A 22,649-nucleotide genomic window follows, 5' to 3' on the forward strand; every position below is an offset into this window, starting at 1 on the left:
ATGTAAAAGTAGCTTCTGAAACTTTTACTTTACAAAACTGAGTAAACAGGTTGAATGGGAAAAATACAAAACAGTTCATGAGCAAATGGAAATTTTCTATGGAGTGTGGAAAGCCAAAATGAAAAGTGAAGATAACCATAAAGTGTATATTACAGTTCAGAATGGTTTACTAGAGTTTAGACACCATTTCATATGATCAGCCTGTACGTTGTTGTTCTATTTGGACTTCATTAAAGTGCATTTAATTAAATCTATGGTAAAGCTATTTTATTCCCAGTGGGCCAGTTAATGTAATCTAGCTCTGTGCTTATAAGAAGTACCAACCAACAGTTCCTGCACTAATTTTAATCACTGTTTATTTTTAGACCTTTAATGGAGTGTGTTTTGTCAGTTTATTTTATCATACAAACTTTTTGGGGTCATGACATTTTGTCTCTTTGTCTTATGTAGAAGAAAGCATATATTCACTGTTGTCATGTAAAAAAAGGTAGAGAAATGGCCTCTTGAAGATCATGTAGGCTGACTTTTATGAGAAATAAATGTCGCTGTAAGATTTGACTGTATACTTCAAGATGGTTTTCTTAGGCAGATTATCTTCTCTAAAGCTTCTGGCTTTTGATTGCTACGATCTTCTAAATTTTCCAAATGATTTGTTTGTTATTCTCTCCTCTCTCTTAGGCTGCCAACAGGAAAAGTGATCAGGGTATGTAAAGGAACAAGAATAAAAATAAGCAGATGGTACTGGTAAAAATAGGGAATAATAAGCCTATAATGAGGCAGAAATTAAGAAAATCACAAGGGCCTTCGATGATTCACAAAGGAAGGGTCTACATGAGATCAGTTTCCTGCAAAGACTAGCAAGAATAATTTATAACAAGAACTGGAAGAACATGCTGTCTGTGTACTGTGAACCAACTTTGCTGTGAAAAGAAACACAAAACGTACCTCCAAATGAAGGAGTACATAATTTACAGTACTTACGGGGCACACTGCATTTCAGAGTTAGATGCATAAGATTTTGCATATGACACTGTCATTTACTTGTCTTTCAAAGCTCTTCTAGCCAGGAAATGGCTGATTTGAGATCATTAAAGCTGCATGGAGTCTATCCTTGGGTAGCCCTGAGTTCTGTTATACTGGAAAGTAATCCTCGATGGATTAAGTATTTATTACTTACCCATCCAGAATTTTCATAACAGGCTATACTGACTGAGTTTAACAAAAAAAAATCTCTTCTTTCGGGGATGTTCACTATTTGTTAGCGTTGCAGGTTATGAACGTGCAACTGTTCCTTTTTCTGCCTTTTCAGAAAGTGCTGCGAAACATAGCCAGGCTACATGCAGGGTCCCTTTCCCTTGTGTTACCCGCTTTACAGAACTGTGCAAATTTTAAACTATGTCTGTCTGTAGTTAAATCTTCCAAATTTATCACTGATTTTTGAGTGCTTGCTGTGGAAAGTAAAGGAGGTAGGTGTCTCAAAGCACTGCTTAAAAAGCAGAGGCATCTAAAATGTTCTTGATGTACAAGAACCTTAAGGGGCAAAGTGAGAGTGCGAGTTTCTTCCTGTAAAGCTTTAATAGTGAGGATGGATTGTGATGGTTCATGCAGACCAAAATGTAGGTTATATGTACTGGGAAAAGATCATTTATGTGCATTTGAATTAAACATTAATTAAATTAGCTTCAGCTAATGTAATGTTCAGCTAGCTCCTGGAAAACAGTGCTCAACTTTGATCCCTTTTAAGAAAGAGAGCTGCAGAATGAAACTGGCCATCTGAGACAATTGTGTTTACAAACATGACAGAGCTTGTATGAAATGCAAGGATGCAAAAATACAATTAACTTAAACATAGAAGTAGTCGAGGAATATGTGTAAAAAGCTGAGAATACGTTAGGCCCTCTATTAAGTAAGATCCATTCCATTCAGCAGAGCACCATACCAAGTGCATGGTCTGTAGCTCACAAACTGACTTGTTGGCTTTGCCAGTGGAAGAGGACTAGAACAGAGAGAATCCCAATCCCTAACGGTTTACAGTATAAACAGGGAGCTCTGAATTTGGCGTTCAGTTGAGGAGCTCCTCCTCCTCTTTTTACATTCTTTAGTTGAGAGGGCAGTAAATCTAGAGCAAAGAGGAGAGAATATAGCATAGCTCGGCACCTAGTCAACCTATAGAATTCATTGCAGGAAGAGGCCACCAAGTCAAATGCTTATGGTTGAGTAATTTTTATGACTGCTAATAACAGCTGCAGCTATGCAAACTAAAGTAATAAGACAATCAAATCTTACGCCTCAAGGCATTCACCTTCAGGGCCAGAGAGGAACTCTTTCTGTCCTGCTAGTGGTCCCATTTGAACGCTTTTCTGGCACCTTTTGAATTCTTTTCAGGTATTCCTGTTAAAATTGATGGTTGCTACTGTCATAAAATTAATTTTAAAAACTCAGCAGGACACTTTTATTATTAACATCAAAGTAAGACAGATGTTCATGTGTTGTGACAGATTAGAAGGACCAACCTTGTTAAATTTATAGAGGGGTCACTCCTGCTGATGTATAGCTTCTGCAGAACTGACTTTTTAGCAGCTCCTCTGGAAATGAGACAATTTCATGGCAACTCCCGTTAGCACTGATAACGCTGAAATTAGCTGTTGCTACAGCTCCATGTTGGTACCATGCAGGAAGGAACACCTGCAAGGATCTATTAATAGCAAGACAGAAAAAGGGAGGCAATTACACAAAGCCAAAGGGCATAACTGTTGCAGAGAGGGACAGTGGATCAGTCCATGGTTCATGCAATTCACTGAAAGATGGAAGTTTTTGGCATGGAAGTTGAGGCTATATGCTCTTTCCATGTGTGATAGAGACACACAATATTGTCATGCTTTTTTGAGTCAAGCTGTTGGCAGGTATCACGGTCTTGCAAGTTATTTGCATCGAAAGGAAATGTTGACTTCTGAAGAACGTGTCAGCATCCAGCTTCTGGGAATGAAATAGGACGAGCTCACCGTGGGCAAGTGCACGGCTCACAGTTCTCAGCCTTTTCCAGCTGGAATTCTGCCCCCTATAAAGTGCCTTTCTTACAGCACCACAGTGTTGATGCGTCTCTTGTTTCCACTTTGGCACATCTTCGGTGCACTTTTGGACCAAATCAGAGCCAGTTCCCCGTGTTTACGCTCTCCCTACTTTTGAACATGTGGTGCAACTTTTGAGCAGCTCTGCGTATGGCCAGTTTTGCATTATGGATATCCTAGGCTACCTCAGAATATAACGATTTATTTTAAATGAAAAGTGGGTGTCGCAGCATCAGCTTCAATCTGGATTCATCCAAGATGCCATCATAATATTATTCTGATCTGGTCTTAGGCCTCAAACACGTGATCAACTAGCTGTATTTTTAGCAGGTTTACTAGTACATAGTAACTTTAAATACATGGACTTAGTCCACAGCAAATGCAAGATAACTTGACTTTGTTTCTTTGAATAAGCTCTATAGAAGTGACTCTAAGATAAGTCGTACTACTTTGTGTTTGCCACAGGCTAAGAGTGTGCATTTTGACAGTTCTTATGACTCAGCAGAGCAATTTATTTCTGTGCCTGAGCCCTTATGACCTTAAGCAAACTAACTCCTGGACAACATTACAAATGATGAATTGAATGGGTCACCTGGATGTCTGCAACTTCAGCAATGTTAATCACATTGTGAGCGCTTACGCTGATAACAACATCTTAAGATACAATTTTCATCCAGAAAAAAGACTAGATACTTTACAATTCTAAGCATTTTCTGTAGGACTGAGACTAAACAAACAGGGGAAGGAGGGAGGATGCTTTCTTCTTCAGGAATGACAGAAATCATTCTTTTTAAGAAAGGAAAGATCTTAGTGGAGTGCAGGTAACACACTGGAAGATGTCTTGTAGAATTGTTTAAGTTCAACCCCAGAGCTGAGAGCGCTTGCAGCCTCAGACCTCTCCTTAAAGATTCCAATTTAACAAAGCATTTAAAATGTGCACTTTAAATTTTATTCCACTTAAGGATGGATCAGGATATACAAGGCTCTCCTCAGCATCCCTTCAGATGATGAGTAGTTAATATTTCATAGAGGCAGCAAAAGAGATAGCTACATAAGCAATATTAATAATCATTGATGTCAGAGGTTAACTCCTATTTAATCAGTTTTTAAATATGTGCTTCTGTGTGAAGATGATTTAGAAAAGTATTTGGAAGAGAATACTACAGAATAAATCTTCTAACTTTGAATATGTGATAGATCAAAAATTATTTCCCAGTCTCTCTTCAACTTAAAATTCCCAGATTTCTGTGTTACTTGGTCTAAAATATACCTGGCTTCTAAATCAGCCAGCTCTTCTCTGCAGTCAGTGCTTGAACAATCACATATGTTCTGCGTTCACTATCATAGGCTGAGGTTTCTACAAACTTGGGGAGAGAGAGACTTCCTCCTGGAAAGGTTTGAGCCTTCATGATGGACTTCCCAAAATGATTTTGCTCATTTTCTAAAGAAATCCAAGCTAAACTTGCCGTACTTTTGTTCAGGGATAATTTCACTGCTGTTAGGATAAGGCAAAACAATTTCTAGGGCTGTTACTTTCTAATTGGGACAGTTTGACTTGCATCAGCTAAGCTCACCTGAGACTTATTTGAGAATCAATGTGAATTACGCTCCTAAATCACTAGCTGCTTTGAAAACTATTATCCAGCATTCACCTGATCTGAAAAAAAATGTTGCTAAGAAAAAATAATGTAGCTGAGGAAAATAATTTATTTTATATTTGTTCAAAAGCTCATACATCAGATGCAAGATTCATCAGTCTGCTGATTCCTTCCATTCATGAAGCACAGTACCAGTAGCCGTGTGACCTACCACACAGAGAAAATAACTTGTATTATTGTGATATCTGCCAGCACTACTATAGATCAACCTTTGGCAGCAGTTTACAGAAAAGCTGATGTTCATAATTTCTTTGCATTGGGGAAGCCAGTGGAATGGTATCAAGCTCTAAATAGGTTCAAGATATTTGCTAGATCCCTTGGAGCCAAACCTGTTCAGCCTCCTATGAGCAGCTGGATAAGAGACATGTGAGACATGTACTGATTTTATCCCGCCAAAAAGATGAGATCTGAATTTGTGTTAGGTTACATTTTTACATGATAATCGTTACAGGACTCTCTAATCCTGCCAGATTTTTTTCATACTAGAAATGAAGTAGTTTTCTTTCCCCATGTTTTAATGGCAGGACTTGATCATGTGTCTTCTAAATAAAGACTAACGATCCAGTTCACACATCTATGTGTGGAAAAAGTAATGTTGTTTTTTATTGCTTACTCTCTTCCTGGCTATAGAAAGGGGTTGCTTTCTGGGTCAATAATGCCATTTAAGTTAAGCCCACGTGCTGACACACTCTGGCAGCTTCTAAGGTTGTTCTTGTCAAGAGACAAGTGATAGGTCAGTGGTTTACAGATTGCTGTCTGTGAGAGGGAAACAGCTACAGTAGAACTTGAACTTTCTATAATGTTTTGATATTGCTGGCAGGATAGTAACTGGTCAGAGAAATGGAAGTTTGTGTTCATAACAAATGTATTGTTCCTGCAAGTGAACTTCCAAGACTTGTGCCTCAGCTCCTGCTCCTCAGCCCTGTCCTTTGCTGCCCTGTGTGTACGGAGAGGCAGAAGTCAGACATGCGCTTGTCTTTCACGGTCCTCCCGCCGTGTGTCCGCACCTACTTTACATTGCTGCATCAGTTATTTTAGCACAGTTAGCTAGATATGGAGGTCTCAAAAGGTAGCTAACGTAACAAAGGATTACAGTGTAATTGCCGAATCTGGATGTATGAAATCCACTTCAACTGAACCAAACAAAAGAAAGTCCTTTTCTCTTGTAATAAGGTACAAATCTGATAGCAAATAAAACTCATAATAGGAAAAAATCCAGTTAATTTCCAGCTGCACAGCTTTAAAATGCAGCAGCAGGATATACAGGTAATAAAGAGAATTAACTTTATTAAAGTCGATTTAAAAAAAATTTTTGAAATCTGAGGGCAGCCTCAGCTTTCCCACAGGTTGCCATGTTTTTGTTGTCTTAGCGAGAAAGGAAGCAGTTTTATTGTATTGCTGCGCAGTATTTATTTGCATGCTGCAATGCTTAGGAACACAAATTTGGGGGCAGAACCTGTCTTCGTTAGCTGCTGTTCCTATTTTTAATTTGCAGAGTTAAGTATAGCAATATGCCAGCTGGGATATTGTTGTTCTGCCCACAGAGACTTGGCTGGTGGAGCTTCTCGAATGAGAGAGGCATTTGAGTTTAGCTGATGCCACTTTGCTCACGATGGACAGCTTGCAAGGGTCTGTGCCGGGGACTCCTCGCCTCTGGCGGAGCTCTGGTGAGCAGACCTGCACCCTGGGGAGCTGCCTGGCACCCTGGGAGGGACATCCTGCCTGCAGCTTCCTTGAAGAGGGGCAGGAGAAGCTGGCGTGATCCTGAAAGGACATCGGGAAACATGAAGGTGTTGAGGAAGGTGACTTATGAGGGCCTTGTGTTTTTGGAAACAAGGTGGAGTCCTTACCTTTCAAAAATAGTTTGGTAATGCAGAAGCAGCCAATAAATAAAATTTGCAGGTTAGGTCAGACTGGAATCTCTAACTTCCATGCTGCAGTAAGTTCAGTGTGGGTAGACGTTTGCTGTCCTGAGCACTTCAGATCACATCATTTCCTTCTTCTAGCATTATTTTTTTCCTGCACTGGGTCTCTTTCTGCTCAATAAATATCTTCATACAAAGTCAGAGAGGAAGAAACTGGTTTGGTCAATATTCTTTCAGCCTCAATATACCAATTCCTTTTGAGGTAGTTTTAGAGTACTAACTATTCCGTCCATGGACTTCTTAGTTGAGGAGAGCACTGGCAAACTGAGAAAAGTGAATTCATTGCTAAGCAAAATCAAAACTTGCCTGTATACTTCCTATCTCAGTGGTGGAGGTTGCTTGGGAATGTGCCTCAACTTACATTTACCAAGCTACGTTCTGAATGGGAATTTGCTGATCAAGCAAATGAACCGTTGTCACAGGCTTACTAGTGTAGATTTCCTGTTTACCAGAAAGCTTTCATTTTTGCTAGAAAAATAATGCAGTTCTTATTTGGTATTGTTTTTTAAGAGAGTGTGCTTAAGAATTAACTCATAGATTTTCAGGTAGTGCCATTGCTCTGTGTGTTGTGTTTTTGTTGTTGTTGTTAGATTTTTCTTCTTCTTTTCAGTTCATTCACTGTTGAGTGAACGGGTGAAAGTAAGAGGGAGAGACGCTGGCTGAGAAAATGACTTCGTTGTTCACGTATAACAGTGGAATCATGGAAAAAATATAAATAAAAAGTATTTCAAAACTACTGTTTCATAAGGTATCACTCTTAGGAGCAGGAATCAGGAAAATGTCTTACAGAAGGGGTGAAACCAACTAATCCTGCTTCCAAGTAGCTGATCTAAAGTGCAGTGATTTGTTGTAAAATGTTTTCTGTAATGGTGTGGGCTCTTGAATGTGAAACAGAACAAAATGTATCTTAGCAGTTTTGATGGGTGGATGTGCCCATATCCACAGAAATCATGATTTCATCTGTGCTGCAGAATGCGTTAGATCTGTATTAAATAGCTGTTGTATTTATCGACGGACATGGGATGTGGCTGCAACAGTCAAAGGTCATCTTTCTTTTGGACAGCAGCGAGCTGGAGGCTGCAATTAAGCTCTAGGCACTGTCACAGTATATAAGTAATGTTAAGGAAAAATACTTTGTGCTAAATACAGTCCAACTCTTCTTCATTAGATACAAAGCGTAATCAGCATTTTTGCCATCCCAGTGATCCCCCTTTGGAAAACCTCACTCTCTTTAAATGCGCACTGTTTTGTGTAGCCCCTTTCTGCTGTATCAGTATTTTACATTTTGTGTGCAAATATGAATAAAGCAGGAGCAAAGCATGCCGAAGTACCCTCCCTCGAGTTTCAGGTTTTGCAATGAGTAGTTGCCTTTGCTAACCATTATACAGCATGTCTGCATCACATATTCCAAGAAAGAGACTGAATTCAGCAAGTATTATGCATGTCCTTTTTTAGCCTGTTCCTCATAGGACACATTCTTTTGACAGGAAAGGACTATCAGGAATTGCTGTCGTGCTCTTGCTACTCGCTCTCTGTATCAGTGGTTGCAGTGATCTTGTGCTATAGCAGTTTTAATATTCTGCTATGAGAGAAAAAGGTCGTCATAGAATGGCAGGATGCTATAAAACTATGCCAGTGCCCTTAGCTACAGGAACTTGTTACCGTTCTAACATTATTTCTTCTACAGGTGGGTGTTGTCCTGAATAACTCCCGAAATGTCACCTTTGTTGTATTAAGTGGTTTGTGACAGATGCAGAGTATGTCCTTGGTACTCCATTGTATATTAAAGATGACTGACTTAGCAAATCCCCACCATTTTCAAGTTCCTCCGATGGAATAGTGTCATCGTTCCTTTTTGCCCTGAAAAGGATGTGTTAAAATTACTTTGATAGTTGTGTAGGAAGCACAAGATTCCTCTTTCCTCTTGCCCCCTCACCCCAAATCCCCCCTTCATTGAGGGTTTTTCAGGTTATTTCTCTACAGTTACAGATTACATCCGTAAACCCTCTATTGATTTTACTTCAAAGTATTTTAAACTGTATTTAACAATGATACTTGAATCTGTCTGTTAATTATTTCCTTTTCCTATTTTCACATGATAACCTCTCTCAACAAACACTCTTAAAATTATGAAAATGAAATGAAGTGAACGGCAACGTTTTCACATTTTTCTCTTTCTTCTTTGGGATGCTGAACATAGCGGATCCTCACTGTTACCTTGTCCTTTGAGCGCTACAATAGTGTCAATTTTTGCTGCAGTTCTTTGTTATTGCAGAGTACTTGCATGATGCTAAGTTTATGTGTCGGACAAAAGGGATGAAGTCAGTATTTCCAGAGGTCCTTCTCCAGCATGGTTAACTTGCTTTACTTATCTCAGTGGCCTTGATTTGTCCGTTACACTGTAAAAATATTGCTGAGCTAAATCATAAGCTATTAGTACTGATTTAGCTCTTAATGTTCGTCTTAGTAATTAAAAAAAGTGAAATTAGTTAAAGTAGTGTTTTTGTTCATTTTTTTATTTAATGAAAATTAAAATATTTCAATTTCAACTTAATGGAATTGGAATTATTTCTGCAATTACTTGTTGTTGCGTGAACAAGTGAATAATACACTATGAGATGCCTTTCCAGTTTCTTTCTCATCGCTCTCATAGACCAGAAGCTAGGCTTTTTCAGCCAAGCAGAAAGAAGAACTTTATCTTCTTACAGTTGAGAGTAAATTCTGATGAGCCGAAAGGAATTGGACAGAAGATAAAAGATCAATATTTCAGAAGAGCCAAAACACCTGATTGTGTGTAATGCTTAAGCTTTAGTAATTGTCATTGGTGTGTGAGTTCATCAATTTTGTGAAATGTTGTGGGAAGGGAAACCTCAAAATTAAGCTGCTAAGCTTGTGTTCTCAGCAGAGTTATAAGAATTTATGATGTTCTTAGTGTGCTACATCTTTGGGAGAGGTACCCTTTAGAGCTTCCCTAGTTAAAGCATTCTCTTGGAGAAGGAAGCCTTAGAGAAGATGATCCTTTTTCTGGGTGGGGGTGGGATGATGTAGGTAAAATAAACCAGAAAGTCATTCCTTCAGTATTTATTCGGCAGAAAATTCTGTGCTGCTCCAAATCAAGAATACTCTGCCAAGGAAGTCATGCATGAGTTTGTGTGTTTATAAAGGAGAGATTTCTACTATCAGTTTCTTCTTGCTAGTGAGCTTGTCTCCCAGCATTAGGATCTCTGGACACTGAGGATTGTTTCAGAGAGAATTTGCACACAGATTCTTACTTAGAGTTTGGTTTCAGATGTGGATGCGTTTCTGTGTGTCTACTTCATTAATCAGTCAATGAAGTTAACTACGTTTCGGGAGTGTTGCTGAATGCTTCACTTCCTCCAGAGCAAAGGATGTTTCACATGTATCCTAAATGTTAACTTCCGTTTATACAGTACTTCCAGTTAAGAGTCCTCAGTCAGGAACTTTAGAAACATGAATGAACTTGACTGTAAAACGCACTTACACAACCATCATTAACCTCATACTGCAGATGGCAAGTCTTATGCACGGAGTGACTCTTAATTGGTGTAGTAAAGAGTCTGTGCTGGCTGACGCGTGTGGTTTAACTGCAGGGCCATCTTTTTTCCTACGAAGTAGAGAATTTAAATCAGGACTTATCTCCAGCTCTTGCTGTATACTGTCAGAAAGCGGTGAAAGAGGAGGTTAATGGGTGCCTAGCTTTTATGAGACAGGAGAAAAAAATGGGACCTTGGGAGGGACATCTGTCTTGTTCCATGTGCACTTAAAAGGTTTTTATTGAGGCATGAAAGGTTGCATTGTTCCATGCTTTGTCTTTTTGCTGCTTATCCAGGCAGTGATGTGCTGCCAGCAATTCAATAAAGGAATTTTTCAAAATATATCCTGTTAACTTATGTTAAACCTCATGTATGTGGTATGTGCGCACTCACAGAAGAGAAAGGAAAGAAAATGGAATGGTCTATTCTTTTCCCTCTTAAATGCAGAAAGTCAGTAAATAGTAAGCGAGACAGCTATGCTGAAGAGGCAGATTTATGTGAAACGTACTTGCCAGACATACTTTATTCTATAAAAAAGCCTGAGTTTGTTAATGTTCAAAGTACAGTTTTCAACCGTGTCTTTGGAATTAGGATGGGAAAGAGAAATTCTATAAGCGCTTTGATAGTGCCTGTTCTATGAGTATTTTTCTTTAGGAGTGCGATGTATCCTTGGTGCATTCCAGTGAAAAATTTTTATTTTACTCGATTGTTTTTGTGTGACTTTCAGTGAGAAGTGTCAAGAGCAGAAAGGGATAGTTCGGTACTGTGACTGGAAGATAAAGTAAATGGGATAGTAAGATATCTCCCCAGCCTGTTCCTCAGTTTGATACAATAATTTAAATGGTTTCTACATGCCCAACCTGTGAGGCAAACGAAAGAAATGGAGTACAACTAATTCTAAATCAGTAGTCTCTTAGATCTCTCTATATGAATTCTTTAGCCTTCTTTCTCCCTGCCACTTTATATATATGTATATGTATTGAACTCTGGCAATAAATGAAGGTTTATTAGTCAAATATTGTAGGCATGTGTCTAGGTGTCAAGTGAGGTACTCAGCTTGTAGAATGACCCAAAAGTACAAATTTGTGCAGCATAAGCAATACTCTGATATGCACTGGAGACAAAAAAGGCTCATAGCCAGGCCCAGAATTTGGCAGAGCACCATCTTTGTCCTCCCTCTCTGTTGGCTGTATGTTCAAAGGGACAATTCCAGCGCCTAGTATGAAGTTTTAGTTTGGTCTCTGCCCTTGCTTGGTATAAGGAAAAGATAGCAGCATGGTGACTTGAGGAACCCGTTCAAGCAAAAGCTGATGCTTTCTGCTTCAGGTTATGATGTTGCTATATCACTGTGTACTTCCATTTGTTTGGACCTATGATCAAGTGATGTTGCATATTTCCCAGATGAGGAACAAGAGGATGTTTGAAATTCAGGGAAATATTTCAGCTTTCGTTGCTTCTGGAGACATTTCACTGTTCCAAGTCCCACTCCAGCAGACAAAGGAAGCACGTGCTAACACTGGACCTCAAAAACCTTAGCGCTTAAGAATACAATGAGGTTGCAAAGACAGATGCTTGAGTAGAGGAAGGAAATTGAAAGTTTATTAAAAGCATGAAAGTGGTGTCTGGTCTAACCAGAAAATCAGAAAAGAGAGAGCAGCCACAGAAAACAACCAGACTTTACAACTTGGAGGAGAAACCATTCCTAGATTAGGAGATTCTGGACTCTGGCTTAAGCTGTTTCCTATTTTGTCTTAATTTATGTGTGTCTTGTGCTAGGTAAAACAAAGATTGTTTGAGTTTTGGAACCCTTACAAAATGTTATCAACGAAGAAGTGTCCCTGCTGAGGCAAAGAGTAACAGAGATAGAGAGTATGTGCATTTGGGAACTTAATTCTGAGAGAATTCACTTGGAGAGACAGATTTTTGCCCAGGAAGCGTGCCAGCGTGGATAAGGAAAACAGGCAGTAGTCGAAGACCCTCAGGACAAGAGGATGCTTACCAAGTCCCAACATGCTGCGTTATGAATGCTGGGCCGAGGGAGCTCTGGGAGGGCACCCTGATGTGGCTGTTTACACTAGAATGCTGTTTTTCGCAGATAATACATCAATAGCAACATCAACAGTAGCTTCCTGTTTTCTGCAACAAAGCAAGCTGTGTGAATTAACAGGAACAAGAGCAGGGAAGAGCTGCTGCCACTCCAGCAGGATCTGGCGGTCAGTACCATACAGATGTTGCCCAGCTTGCAGTTTGAGCAGCTGACTATCCTTGTAGCACTTGGGCTGTTGTACAGGACACGCTATAGAACAGCAGTACTACAGAAAAGCCTACATTTATATAGAAACAAGTCCCTTCTGCATTTGTCCATAGGATATGCAATTCCTAAAATTAATATTATTCATTTCTTCTATTTTCTTTCTCTGTTGTATGGATAGTGTGGTACGCCACAAATACAGAATTTGTGAACACATTTCATTATTTCTAGCTTCTTATTCAGTTCCTCTGAGTTCTTAAGCAGTTTGCACTTAGATCACATTTTCTTATATTAAGATCTTCATCTCCATTTATTAAAAAACATTAACATTCTGCTTGCTCACTAATGTCTGTTTCTGTTTGACTGCGTAGGTGAAGGGGAATGGTCTGTTTTCATATCCTTCCAAAAAAATCTCCTGTCTTCTTGGTGAGTGAGCGTTTGATTATTTTGGAGTGCTTGTATTTAAGAACTTATTCAAAAGCTCATAAACCAAGCATCTAATCAGATATTGAGGAAGCTCGAGGGTAATACCTTTCAAGAAATGTCCTCAATCAGTTTGAGGCTCTTTATTTCTAATGCTTGATCTGTGCTTGTTCACATTCACAGCACTTGTGGATTTGAGTATGGATCACCTGAAAGTCTCCATAACTGCAGATACCATGCAGTGACTCCCTTTATACCTATGGCGTGATAGATGCTTTTTGAGTATCCCAGATACAGGTGCAAACAAATCCTTTCCTTTTGTGCAGTTGGCTAATACGCTTCTTTCAAGCCCCACCATCTTGCAGCTTCAGGGGATCTGCTGGGGCTGGTGAAAATGTGCTGCATTGGCTGTGGAAATTCTTATTTGGAGCAGCAAACCATCGTTTGGCAGTAGATGGAGAAGTTACGATTGCAAGAGAGATTGCCTTGAGATAAGTCAACTCATCTGCTTCTTAACAGCCATGTTAAGAAGCCATGGAAATGAGGGTCACTCCCTGATGACGCTGTCATTGCTGGCAGTTGATTAATGAGCCCAGGGATGGACCATCAGGTGTACAAAGCGGATGGACCAAGATGAAGTTAGGTCCCTGTGCGTACCCTGCTCTGAAGGAAGAGCTTCGTAAATCTTTGTCTGCTCAGTACTTCCTGTCATGGTAGATGATGAAATTGGTTTCAGGATAATTTGAGGTTATAGGGTAGAATCTGGATCCAGTTCATTCATTGCAAATACAAATAGATGATTTAGCAGAGGTTATAAAGAGCTTAAGGAAACTATTGTTTATTGAATTCAAGTATATTGGATATCCCAAGTGAATATATGCCGGTTAAGAGAACACTGAGGAAAAAAATGTCTGATTGCCCACATGGTGGAAATGTAGGGAGGTATCCTGGCAGCCAGACTGAAATAGTGAGTTATAAAAGTACTATTAGAAGATTAAAGTCCAGGATTTCAGCAATAGCCTTCTGAGAGCGCTGCTCTTCCATATAGTGAATCAGTAAACCAGAAACCCTCAATATGTGACTAAGATGATCAGGGTGCTTTCAGCAATTTTGCTCATTCCTTACAGAATACAGTAGCTAATTTAACATTCCTATCCTCAAGGTATTACAGCTGATTGTTTCCAAAATACTAAAATAAGGATAAACTCTTAGATTATCTTCTTGACTAAATGAGAAAGGGTAAAACTTTCTATACCAGCAAAAAAGGTGGCTTGGTGATTGGTTGACAGTGATTATGGGCTAATCCTCTGCAGAAGAGAAAGAACATCTCCATATCTTGTGACTTCTTCCCTCCAAAGTGCAAAACACAGTTCTTAACTCGGCCTTTAATAACTGAAACACATACCGGCAGCTGAAATAAAACAAGGCTACCCGGAAAAAAGAGAACTACAGGACGGAGATAAGTACTTCACTTGATATGCTTCACAAAGATGCCCTATTGCTGTTGTGGCGATAAGGGTAGGCACGAGAACTGAAATTGAGCAGATGAGAGACTAGTTCTAATGTACTGTTTGCAGGGGGAAGGAAGTTATGCGCTGGAAGATTGCTAGCCATAATTTGGGAGAGTACTTTGTAGGGGTATGTAGCAATTTTGTGATGCGCATAGGTGAATAAAAGCTAATTTGTGGTTGAGATGAGGGAAAGAGGAAAGAGAAGTTTTTAGGAACTGCACGAAGTACAATAGATGACTTGTCATGCCATGGTAAATAAATGCAAAAGAAGAATTCTAGAAAATGAAATCAGAGTTTTGCGGAGGTGCATCAAAAGGGCTGAGTCAGCTTTCCCTGATGTCGGTAGGGATCTTTCAGTTAGTTTGAGGAGACCTGGGTCAAGTCCTGGCTGAACTGCATTTGCTCTTCCTGACAACTAAGAGCTGGGATGTGGCTTCCTAATGTGGAAAAAATGCTAAATGGGCCATCAGAAGAATGAAATCATGGGATGGTTAAAATCTTGTAAGAAAGCCAATGAAAACGAGTAGTAATAATCTTGATTTTCCGGAGAGATGATAAATAGTCTGGAACCCCAGGGGACAACTTCTTATACTCTGTGTTGGCTTTTCTAAAGAAAGATCAACAAAAACACTTAATAACCTAGTGCTGTGTTATTTTACGAAAGCAAAGAAACGGGGTTTTTTTTCCTGAAATAAAAGTAAATATCTCCTACGTCCAAGCCATCTCTTCTATCCACTGAGGTGAAATTGAGCAAGGATTATAGTTTACATGTTCCTTTCCCTATGGAGGGAAAGACACAGACATTATTCGTGTTTCTAGTGATGGGATGAATTTATCCTATTAGTTTTAATGCAGACGAGGTTAAGTCTGAGCCAAAGTGCAGCAGATTAGCATGACAGAAGCAATAACCTTTTTCACAGAGCTGCAAGGATGTGGTAGTTGGGATGCCCTCTTACTCCATCTGCAAACCAAAGCCACTTCTGGTTGAGGAGGGCTGAGCTAGTGGGCTTTATCTGATGACGCTGATCTCTCTTTTTCTGTCTTCAGATCTCTCAGCTTATGACAGAGACTAGTCGAGAGGGCCTGACTGAAGCAGCATTGAACCGCTACAATGCAGATAAACCCTCCTTGTACAGCTTCCCTGGTTCCCAGAGCACATATGTTGCTAGCGATGTATCCACAGGCACCTCAGTGGCAGCATCATTTTTTGCCAGGTAAGAGAGACTTCTCAGATTTCTCTTCTCAAGAAACATAATTTCTTCAAAAATGAGAGCATTCTGTAGTGTGGCAGACAGACTACAGTGCGCATGTTGTGATTGAGAAACGTGGCTATAGATGTAGGTCTACCACAAGCTGGCTGAATTACTGTGAATACATTGTTTAATCTACCTGGATGCCTTTGTCTGTGAGATGGGGATGATGCTTTGACACTCTTCTGTAAAATGACTCTTGATTTGGATTAGAATGTGATCGTAATTCCAGAATAATACCTGACTTAGTGAGATTTTAGGGGTGGTTCCCTGAATGAGAAAGGACTATCTTAAGTACATTTCTGAGATAGGCAATTAATTGTAGAGCTGGCTGGAGGTGGACAGTTCTGCTTGGCAGGCAGCTTTCTGGTTTCCTTAGTGAATTTTACTTCCTTGTAGGCAAATTATCATTATTTCTACCTCCAGACTGAAAAGTTAAGGTTTATGATTTGGGTTTCTGTTCCTGTTATGCTGTTGATTTGATCTGAAGGTCTAAACTCAGCCTCAGAACCCCCTTTCTGTTAAACATGGAGTCAATGTTTCCACAGATTTGAGAAGATAAATTTCGTAAAAAAATCTTATGGCTAGCTCTGTTAATTTGTTGGCAAAAATCAAATGGGCATAGCAGCTAATAAGTGAAAGATCCACTGACAACAAAGGGAATGTTTTTCTGTGCAAAAAATAGACTGTTAGCAGAACATAATCTTTTTGGCCCGCTTGAATTCTGATGTAAATAAAGAAGTTGAAACAATCCTTGTCTTTTAATGCTCCCCAGCAATTAGGGAATTGACTTGGGAATAGTTGTGGAAGCCACGAAATAACATGAGAATAAGCTATTTTCACAGGGTTTCAAATCCAATCCAGTGAGATATCTGAATTTCAAAACATTGAGTGAACTTTTGAGTGAATGCCTCAGGTGTATTCAGATTAACCTCCCTACCCTTTAGAAAGCCAGCTATTAGTAATTGCACATGATTCTATTTCATTTTAAAGGAAAATGGAAAACATATGAAGTTGCTGAACTTTGAAAACAATAAATCTGGAAGAAAGACTTTACTGTCCTATTTGTTCCTCTCCACCACGAGGACTGTATAGGTTCAACCAGTGTCATGGTACGTTTAAAAGGATTAGGAGTAGCGTTTCAGAAGAGCCAGTGTACATTGTTTACCTCTGAATTGGGAAAGCTCTGTCATTTTTTCCTTATAATGTGACACTGCAGTAGCAAATACGGATGATGACAGTGGTCCTGATTTGCTGCCCTTTTCTGTCTAACTGCAGGCAATTTAAATTAAAATTGCTGAATGTACTCATATAGTAACATCTGACTGGAGTGTAGATTGGGATTAGCACATAGTTTAGCATGACTTGCATAAATTGATTTATGAAGATGGCTTAAGTCATTTGCTCTTCATTGTTTCACTGTTTTATGCTGAGAGAACTCATTTTCATTTGATATACTCTGCTGAAATGCAGGAAAGTAATTAAATTTACTCAAAATCCCTAGTGTAAATCACAGCATTTTAAGTAGAACTGTGTTAGTTTCTAGCTGATGGTGTGAAATCTTGGGTGTGTTTGTCCCAGCAGAGAGCTCCCATATGTTTGGGCTGTTTATTTTTAAAGCATACTTTGCAAGACAAAAGTGACTGGTTTAGCTTGGAGAATTGCATAACTAGATAATATCACTTACATAAATCAGTTTTGTTCTGGACTTCAAATTACATCATCTGCTGATAGATAAACCAGCAAATACAGGTCAGTCAATCACTGCCTGACCTTCAGCAAGGAAATCCACAACTTGTTTTCAAAATACATAACTCTTATGTCTTTCTGTTTTGCATCTTATATGCTTATTTGCATTTTTATGAAGTTGGGATAACCCCAAGTAACCCGTATGTTGTGTACATATTATAAAACACAAAGTAGAAGACAGTGGCTGTCAGAGCTGTTAACATGGTGCTCTGTTACAATATGAAACAGTCACTCATACGAGGCATATGAATTCTAAACTTTTGATTTTCTGATGTTAAGTGGCACATGGAATAGTGATTACCAGCTAGCTTGATTTTTTTTGAACATGTCACTTAACATATTTTCATGTACAGTAAATAAATTATCAAACACCCAATAAAATTTGCTAATTTGAAGGTGAGGTTGAAAGTAGAGTTGTGGAAAATATTCTTTTTAAATTTGAATAATGTTCCACAGTATTTCACTCTAAGTTCTCTAACAAGCAAAGCAAACCTTGGATGAAACATAAAAGTCACCCATTGTCAGGAAAAAAACCAATTAATTAAAATGCTGTAGTATGGAGGAAACGTCAAGGCATCCACAGGAACTTTGGCTGTAATTACTTGAGAAACGGCAGGACTGGAATAGGCTAAGAACTGAGAACTTGTAATTTTTCTGTTCTCAGCAGTGCTAGTCCACTAGCAGTGCTCACTGACCTGCCTACAGCTGGCAGCGAGCCATGCAGAAACGCCTGTAGGCCACAGTGACTCTCAATCTTCTGAAAAGCCAGGAGACTTATCAGCTATCTCAATACATAACTGTCATGTTTCATGATCTGTGGCTGACAGATTTCCAAGCCTGTTAAAAGGGCTACAACTTCTGTGAATTGTCATTCGCCGGGATGTTGCTGCAAGAGAACTTATGATACGTCAGAATTCCCATGGGACAGTATGTGACTATTTTAAAGGAACAAACGGTGAAAACTGTCCAAAGTACCGTGCTGGCAAACTTATGAATATTAGATGATACAGGTATGAATAATGAATTTCAAATAGTGATTCTGGCATGCATAGAAACTGAATACCATTGATTGCACTTTTAATGAGAAACACCAAATCTGCCTTCCTGTTAGAGGCTATCACTCATTTTAGTTTCAAGTACTCTCCGCTCCGTGCTAATTTAGCATCATCTTCCTTCTTTCTGATAATGGGTTAGTGACAAAAATAACTCATTTAGTGAAACTGAAGTTACACTGAGAGACATTTACACAAAAAGAATGTTCCCAGAGCATTTTAGGATTTGTACATGAGTTAACTTTGGCCCCCATTTTAGATCTTTATCATAAGATGCATCACATTCTTTGGGCCATGGCAGGTTAAGATGTACTCTTGCCTTGTTTCCTCCAAACACGATGTAGGAGTGTCTCACTACCAACCAAAGGAGAAGTAGATGCCAGTGCTGATGCTGCCAAAGAATTGAAAGAAGGACCTTCTGTCATGAGTCTCTTGAGTACAAATTGTGTTATGATCCAAGCTGTAGAGTATCTTGATAGTCTCTCAAAGCATTGGAGCACAGACTAGAGCACAGAACTGGACCAGTTGTCATTACGATAGCCCATTGGGATCCTGGTACAGCTCCTTGTTTTCCCAATCACAGGAAACTTGCTTTTTGGGAGAGGGAGAACTTTAGTTGCTTCAGGAGGAAAAGGAAATATAAATACCTGTTTCTCTTTGAGCCTTTAAAAAAGATAAAAATTTTGAGAGGGAGATATATTTAAACAGTAGTTTTGAAAGTTATTTCCTGTCATTGGTCAGGAAATGTAGTAGTGTATCCTGAACAAAAACCCACCTCAGTCTGGAACCCGGTATAATCATGTTTGGATTAGTTGAGCCTGATGGGAATATAGAGAGTCTTTAAAGTAGCCTGAAAAATCTGTTCTGGGGATCATTTTCCATGTCTTTATACAGTTTAAACAACACCAGGCAGAACCACAAAATACTACTACTGTAGATGGAGCAAAGCATGTTTTCCGGTTCAAATGTAGAAGGGTCCAGATTTTTGAAATACTTGTTGTTTGGAGAAGAGACAATAATAAAGGTTCTTAGTTTCATATATAATTGATGTGCGGCTACTCAGCATGGGAGTAAGCTCTAGTTACGGTTACCTCCATTCTTTGCAAAACTCTTGGTGATCCTTTTCATAAGATGCCCATCCGTGTGTGGGTTGGCGGTTGGAGAGGAGGAGACTGAGGCAGTGCTGCACAGGGAAACAGTATTGCGAGTGTGGTGTTTCAGCTGCTACACTGGAGTGAATGCTGCCCTGATTTCCTTTCCACTGCCGAGAATCCTTAAAATTTATTTATTTTTTTAAGTTCTGGTACATATTGCGCAGAATACAAACCTTATTTGAGGACAGTATTTGTGGTCCCTGTTGTTAAAGCTGCTGTGTTATTTTGCTGATCTAGCACCCTAGAGACCCCAGAATCTTGAATCTCAGACCCGTGTATTTTGCACATCACTGCTAGATTGCATACATTGCTAGATAAACTGCTGGCTTATCACACAGCTTTTGATGTTTGGAGTTTTTCCTTATACGTGCAGTATTTCTGTGACTTTTGTTGCAACTTAAAATAGAGAGTAAGTCTGCACAGTCTGTCTGCTTGTGGGAAAAGCTTTAAAGCCCAAAGGCTGAGAATCCAAGAACACCAGGGCTTTTTTTTTCCTTAAAGATTGTGAATTTTTTTAAATTAATCATACGATTGTAAGTTCTGACTTGCATTTTTTGGAGGTCTAGGGGAAATTCAAAAAGTAGACTTTCTTTGGCATTATAACAGAGCATTTGTCTGAACATGTGTAGTAAAAGTATGCAAGAAACAGGGGCAGCAGCTAGTAGAGAAGGAAAAGGGTGAGCGTGGGTATTCCTGTATCACAGAGCCCAGCTTTGGCTGGGATAGCTCCATGGGAGAAACATTGAATTTGTACCAATGGCCTTGGCTATACCTGGTCTAGCTGAGGTGTTGTACAAAGCTGATTTAGGGTCTTCGCTCATGCAGATTGCTAGTACCTGGTGCGGAGCCAGCTTAGGAATCCCTTCCTGGTCCTGCAGGCCCGCGCCAGGGCCAGTGGGTTGCATGGGTGCACGCTGCGGGGTGGTGCTCCTCAGCTGGAGACACCGTGCAAGAAGGAGTCTGTGAAGTCTGCCAGAGAGCAAAAGCTGCTTGTCCCATTCCTGGACCTGTTTTTAAAGTGTTCTGTTGAAGTTTTGAATGTTTTGAAAGGGTCAGAGTGCAGAGAGGCTGATTCAGGGTGCTAGTGTTTCTTCATGCTGAAGACCCAACTGCTCTTTCAAGCCATGGGGCAGTTCCCTGGTTTAGCACCACTCAAAGTGTCCTAGGTGTCAAAAGTGCTGACTTCAGCATCCTTAAGAAAAAATTATTTTCTGAGACTTAGGTGAGAACACGTTTTGGTTTCTTGCTGACCAAACTATGCAGAACCTAACAGAATTTTCTTTCATTAGCTGAACAAACTAAATTTAACGGTTAAATTGTGGTCAGTCTCCCAGACATTTTGAAGAACTGTTAACAAATCCGATCGGAGTTTGTGCTCTTTTTCCCCTCATCCTCATAATAAACTGCATAAGAAATACGTAAAATGAAGAGTGTTAAAACTGAAGATCCATAAACTGTCTTTCAGTAGGAATGCTGGCAGCAAGTTTTAAAACATCTGTAAATTATTTTCACAGATGCTACTACCTTCAAAATCTCTCTTGGGGCTGAGTAGGGGAAATTTCAGTCACAATGATTTCAGTCAGCCTGAAAGACCCTGAACCAAATATTTGAAATTGGCACCTAAGTTTGATTGCACAACTTTAGGGACTTATTTTTCTTACTTGCTGAGCATTCATCAGAAATGTAAGAGATCCATGTTTGTAATCATTACTTTTCTGTGCCCCCTGTTGCGGTGAGAGCCCTAACAAACAGACTGTTTCTGCTTGGAAGTGGATCTTCCTGTTATTGGTGTTATTCAAAGTTATAAAGTAAATATCAAACAAAAGAATTTTGACTCTCCTAAAGCCAAACAAGGCTAGTGGTTGGGGCATACAGAATACTCTCACTCCTTTTCTCTGCTTCAGTGTAAGCAACATAAAAATGTCCCCACAGGAAAACTGCGTGTGCTGTGTGCAAGAGTAGCCAGTGTCGTCGTAGTCAGGGCAATGAACTGGTATGCAGAAAAAAGTTAGGGGTTAAGTGCCACATCTGGATCAGGGAAAGCAAAGGTGTTTGCGTGATCTCTGATTTTGCAGGAAGCTCTAGCTCAGATCCAGAAGCATTTCCAGTGACAGTCTTGTCAAAACTGACACATTCCCCATGGCACTTTTCAGTTCTTCTCTTTTGATTAAAAAAAAATTTAATAAAAAGATTCCAGACTTGGTCTCTTTCTAACAGTACATGTATAAGGTACACGTCCAAGACTGCAGTGGCTCAATCATTGTTACTCACACATCACTGCTATTTAAACAAAAACTTAAGAAAAGGTATGCAAATTTAACTCTGGCTTGGAAATCTAGATGTGATATATATAATTTGCATTGTGCTCTAAACATAGATACATAATTTGAAACTTCATGCCAGTTAGATCCACGATCCATGGCTGCAGGTTATTCACAGATTAAAATACAGATAATGGACCTTGATTGTTAGACAGGTTTTTGGGAGAAGGTGCGTGGAACTTTAAAAAGACGTAAGATAAAATTACCCTTAGATTACCATAGAATGCTGTACTTCAGGGACATGCCATATGTTTATTTTCAATGTACATAACTGATGAAAAGGATGTAAATCCTCCTTATGTCCCTGATATCGAAGTAATCCACTTCAGATGTACAGAGGGGTTCACCTTAAATTAATAAATCTAGTTTTCTGGACTGATCATATTTTAAAAATAATTATTTAGAACTGATTCGTAAGCTAAAGTAGAAGACACTTATCCAGGAGCAATTTACTGACCGTTGCATAAAGAAATTAAAATTCCAGGCTGTGAAAGGTATGGTGCTCTGATGTTGTGATTCACCTGCTTTTGTACATTACCCACGGGAACTTCTGTTTTCTGAACTGCACTTGCCCCACATCTGATGCCTTTTTGTTGCTGATAAAGGCAACAAAGTTATTAGCGAATAATGTTGTTTTAGAAATGGTCACCTTAATTTGGAGTTTCTTGTGTAGCTAGGCTTTCGCAGCCTTGATAAATCTTGATAGTGGTGTTCTAAGTTCCTGATTCCGGTC

The 22,649-nt window shown here is 39.4% G+C and overlaps 1 protein-coding gene across 2 annotated transcripts in view; it reads left to right on the forward strand.

Moving 5' to 3' along the window:
• KIF26B (kinesin family member 26B) overlaps positions 1 to 22,649 on the forward strand; it is a 316,787-nt gene that overhangs the window by 110,981 nt on the left and 183,157 nt on the right. For both annotated transcript variants that reach the window (XM_068939319.1, XM_068939320.1), the window contains one exon: positions 15,438 to 15,604. In XM_068939319.1, coding sequence (XP_068795420.1) covers positions 15,438 to 15,604 — 167 coding nt within the window. The remainder of the gene's footprint in view (positions 1 to 15,437; positions 15,605 to 22,649) is intronic.

Source organism: Struthio camelus, chromosome 3 (assembly GCF_040807025.1).
Source record: "Struthio camelus isolate bStrCam1 chromosome 3, bStrCam1.hap1, whole genome shotgun sequence".
Taxonomy (NCBI): Eukaryota; Metazoa; Chordata; class Aves; order Struthioniformes; family Struthionidae; genus Struthio; species Struthio camelus.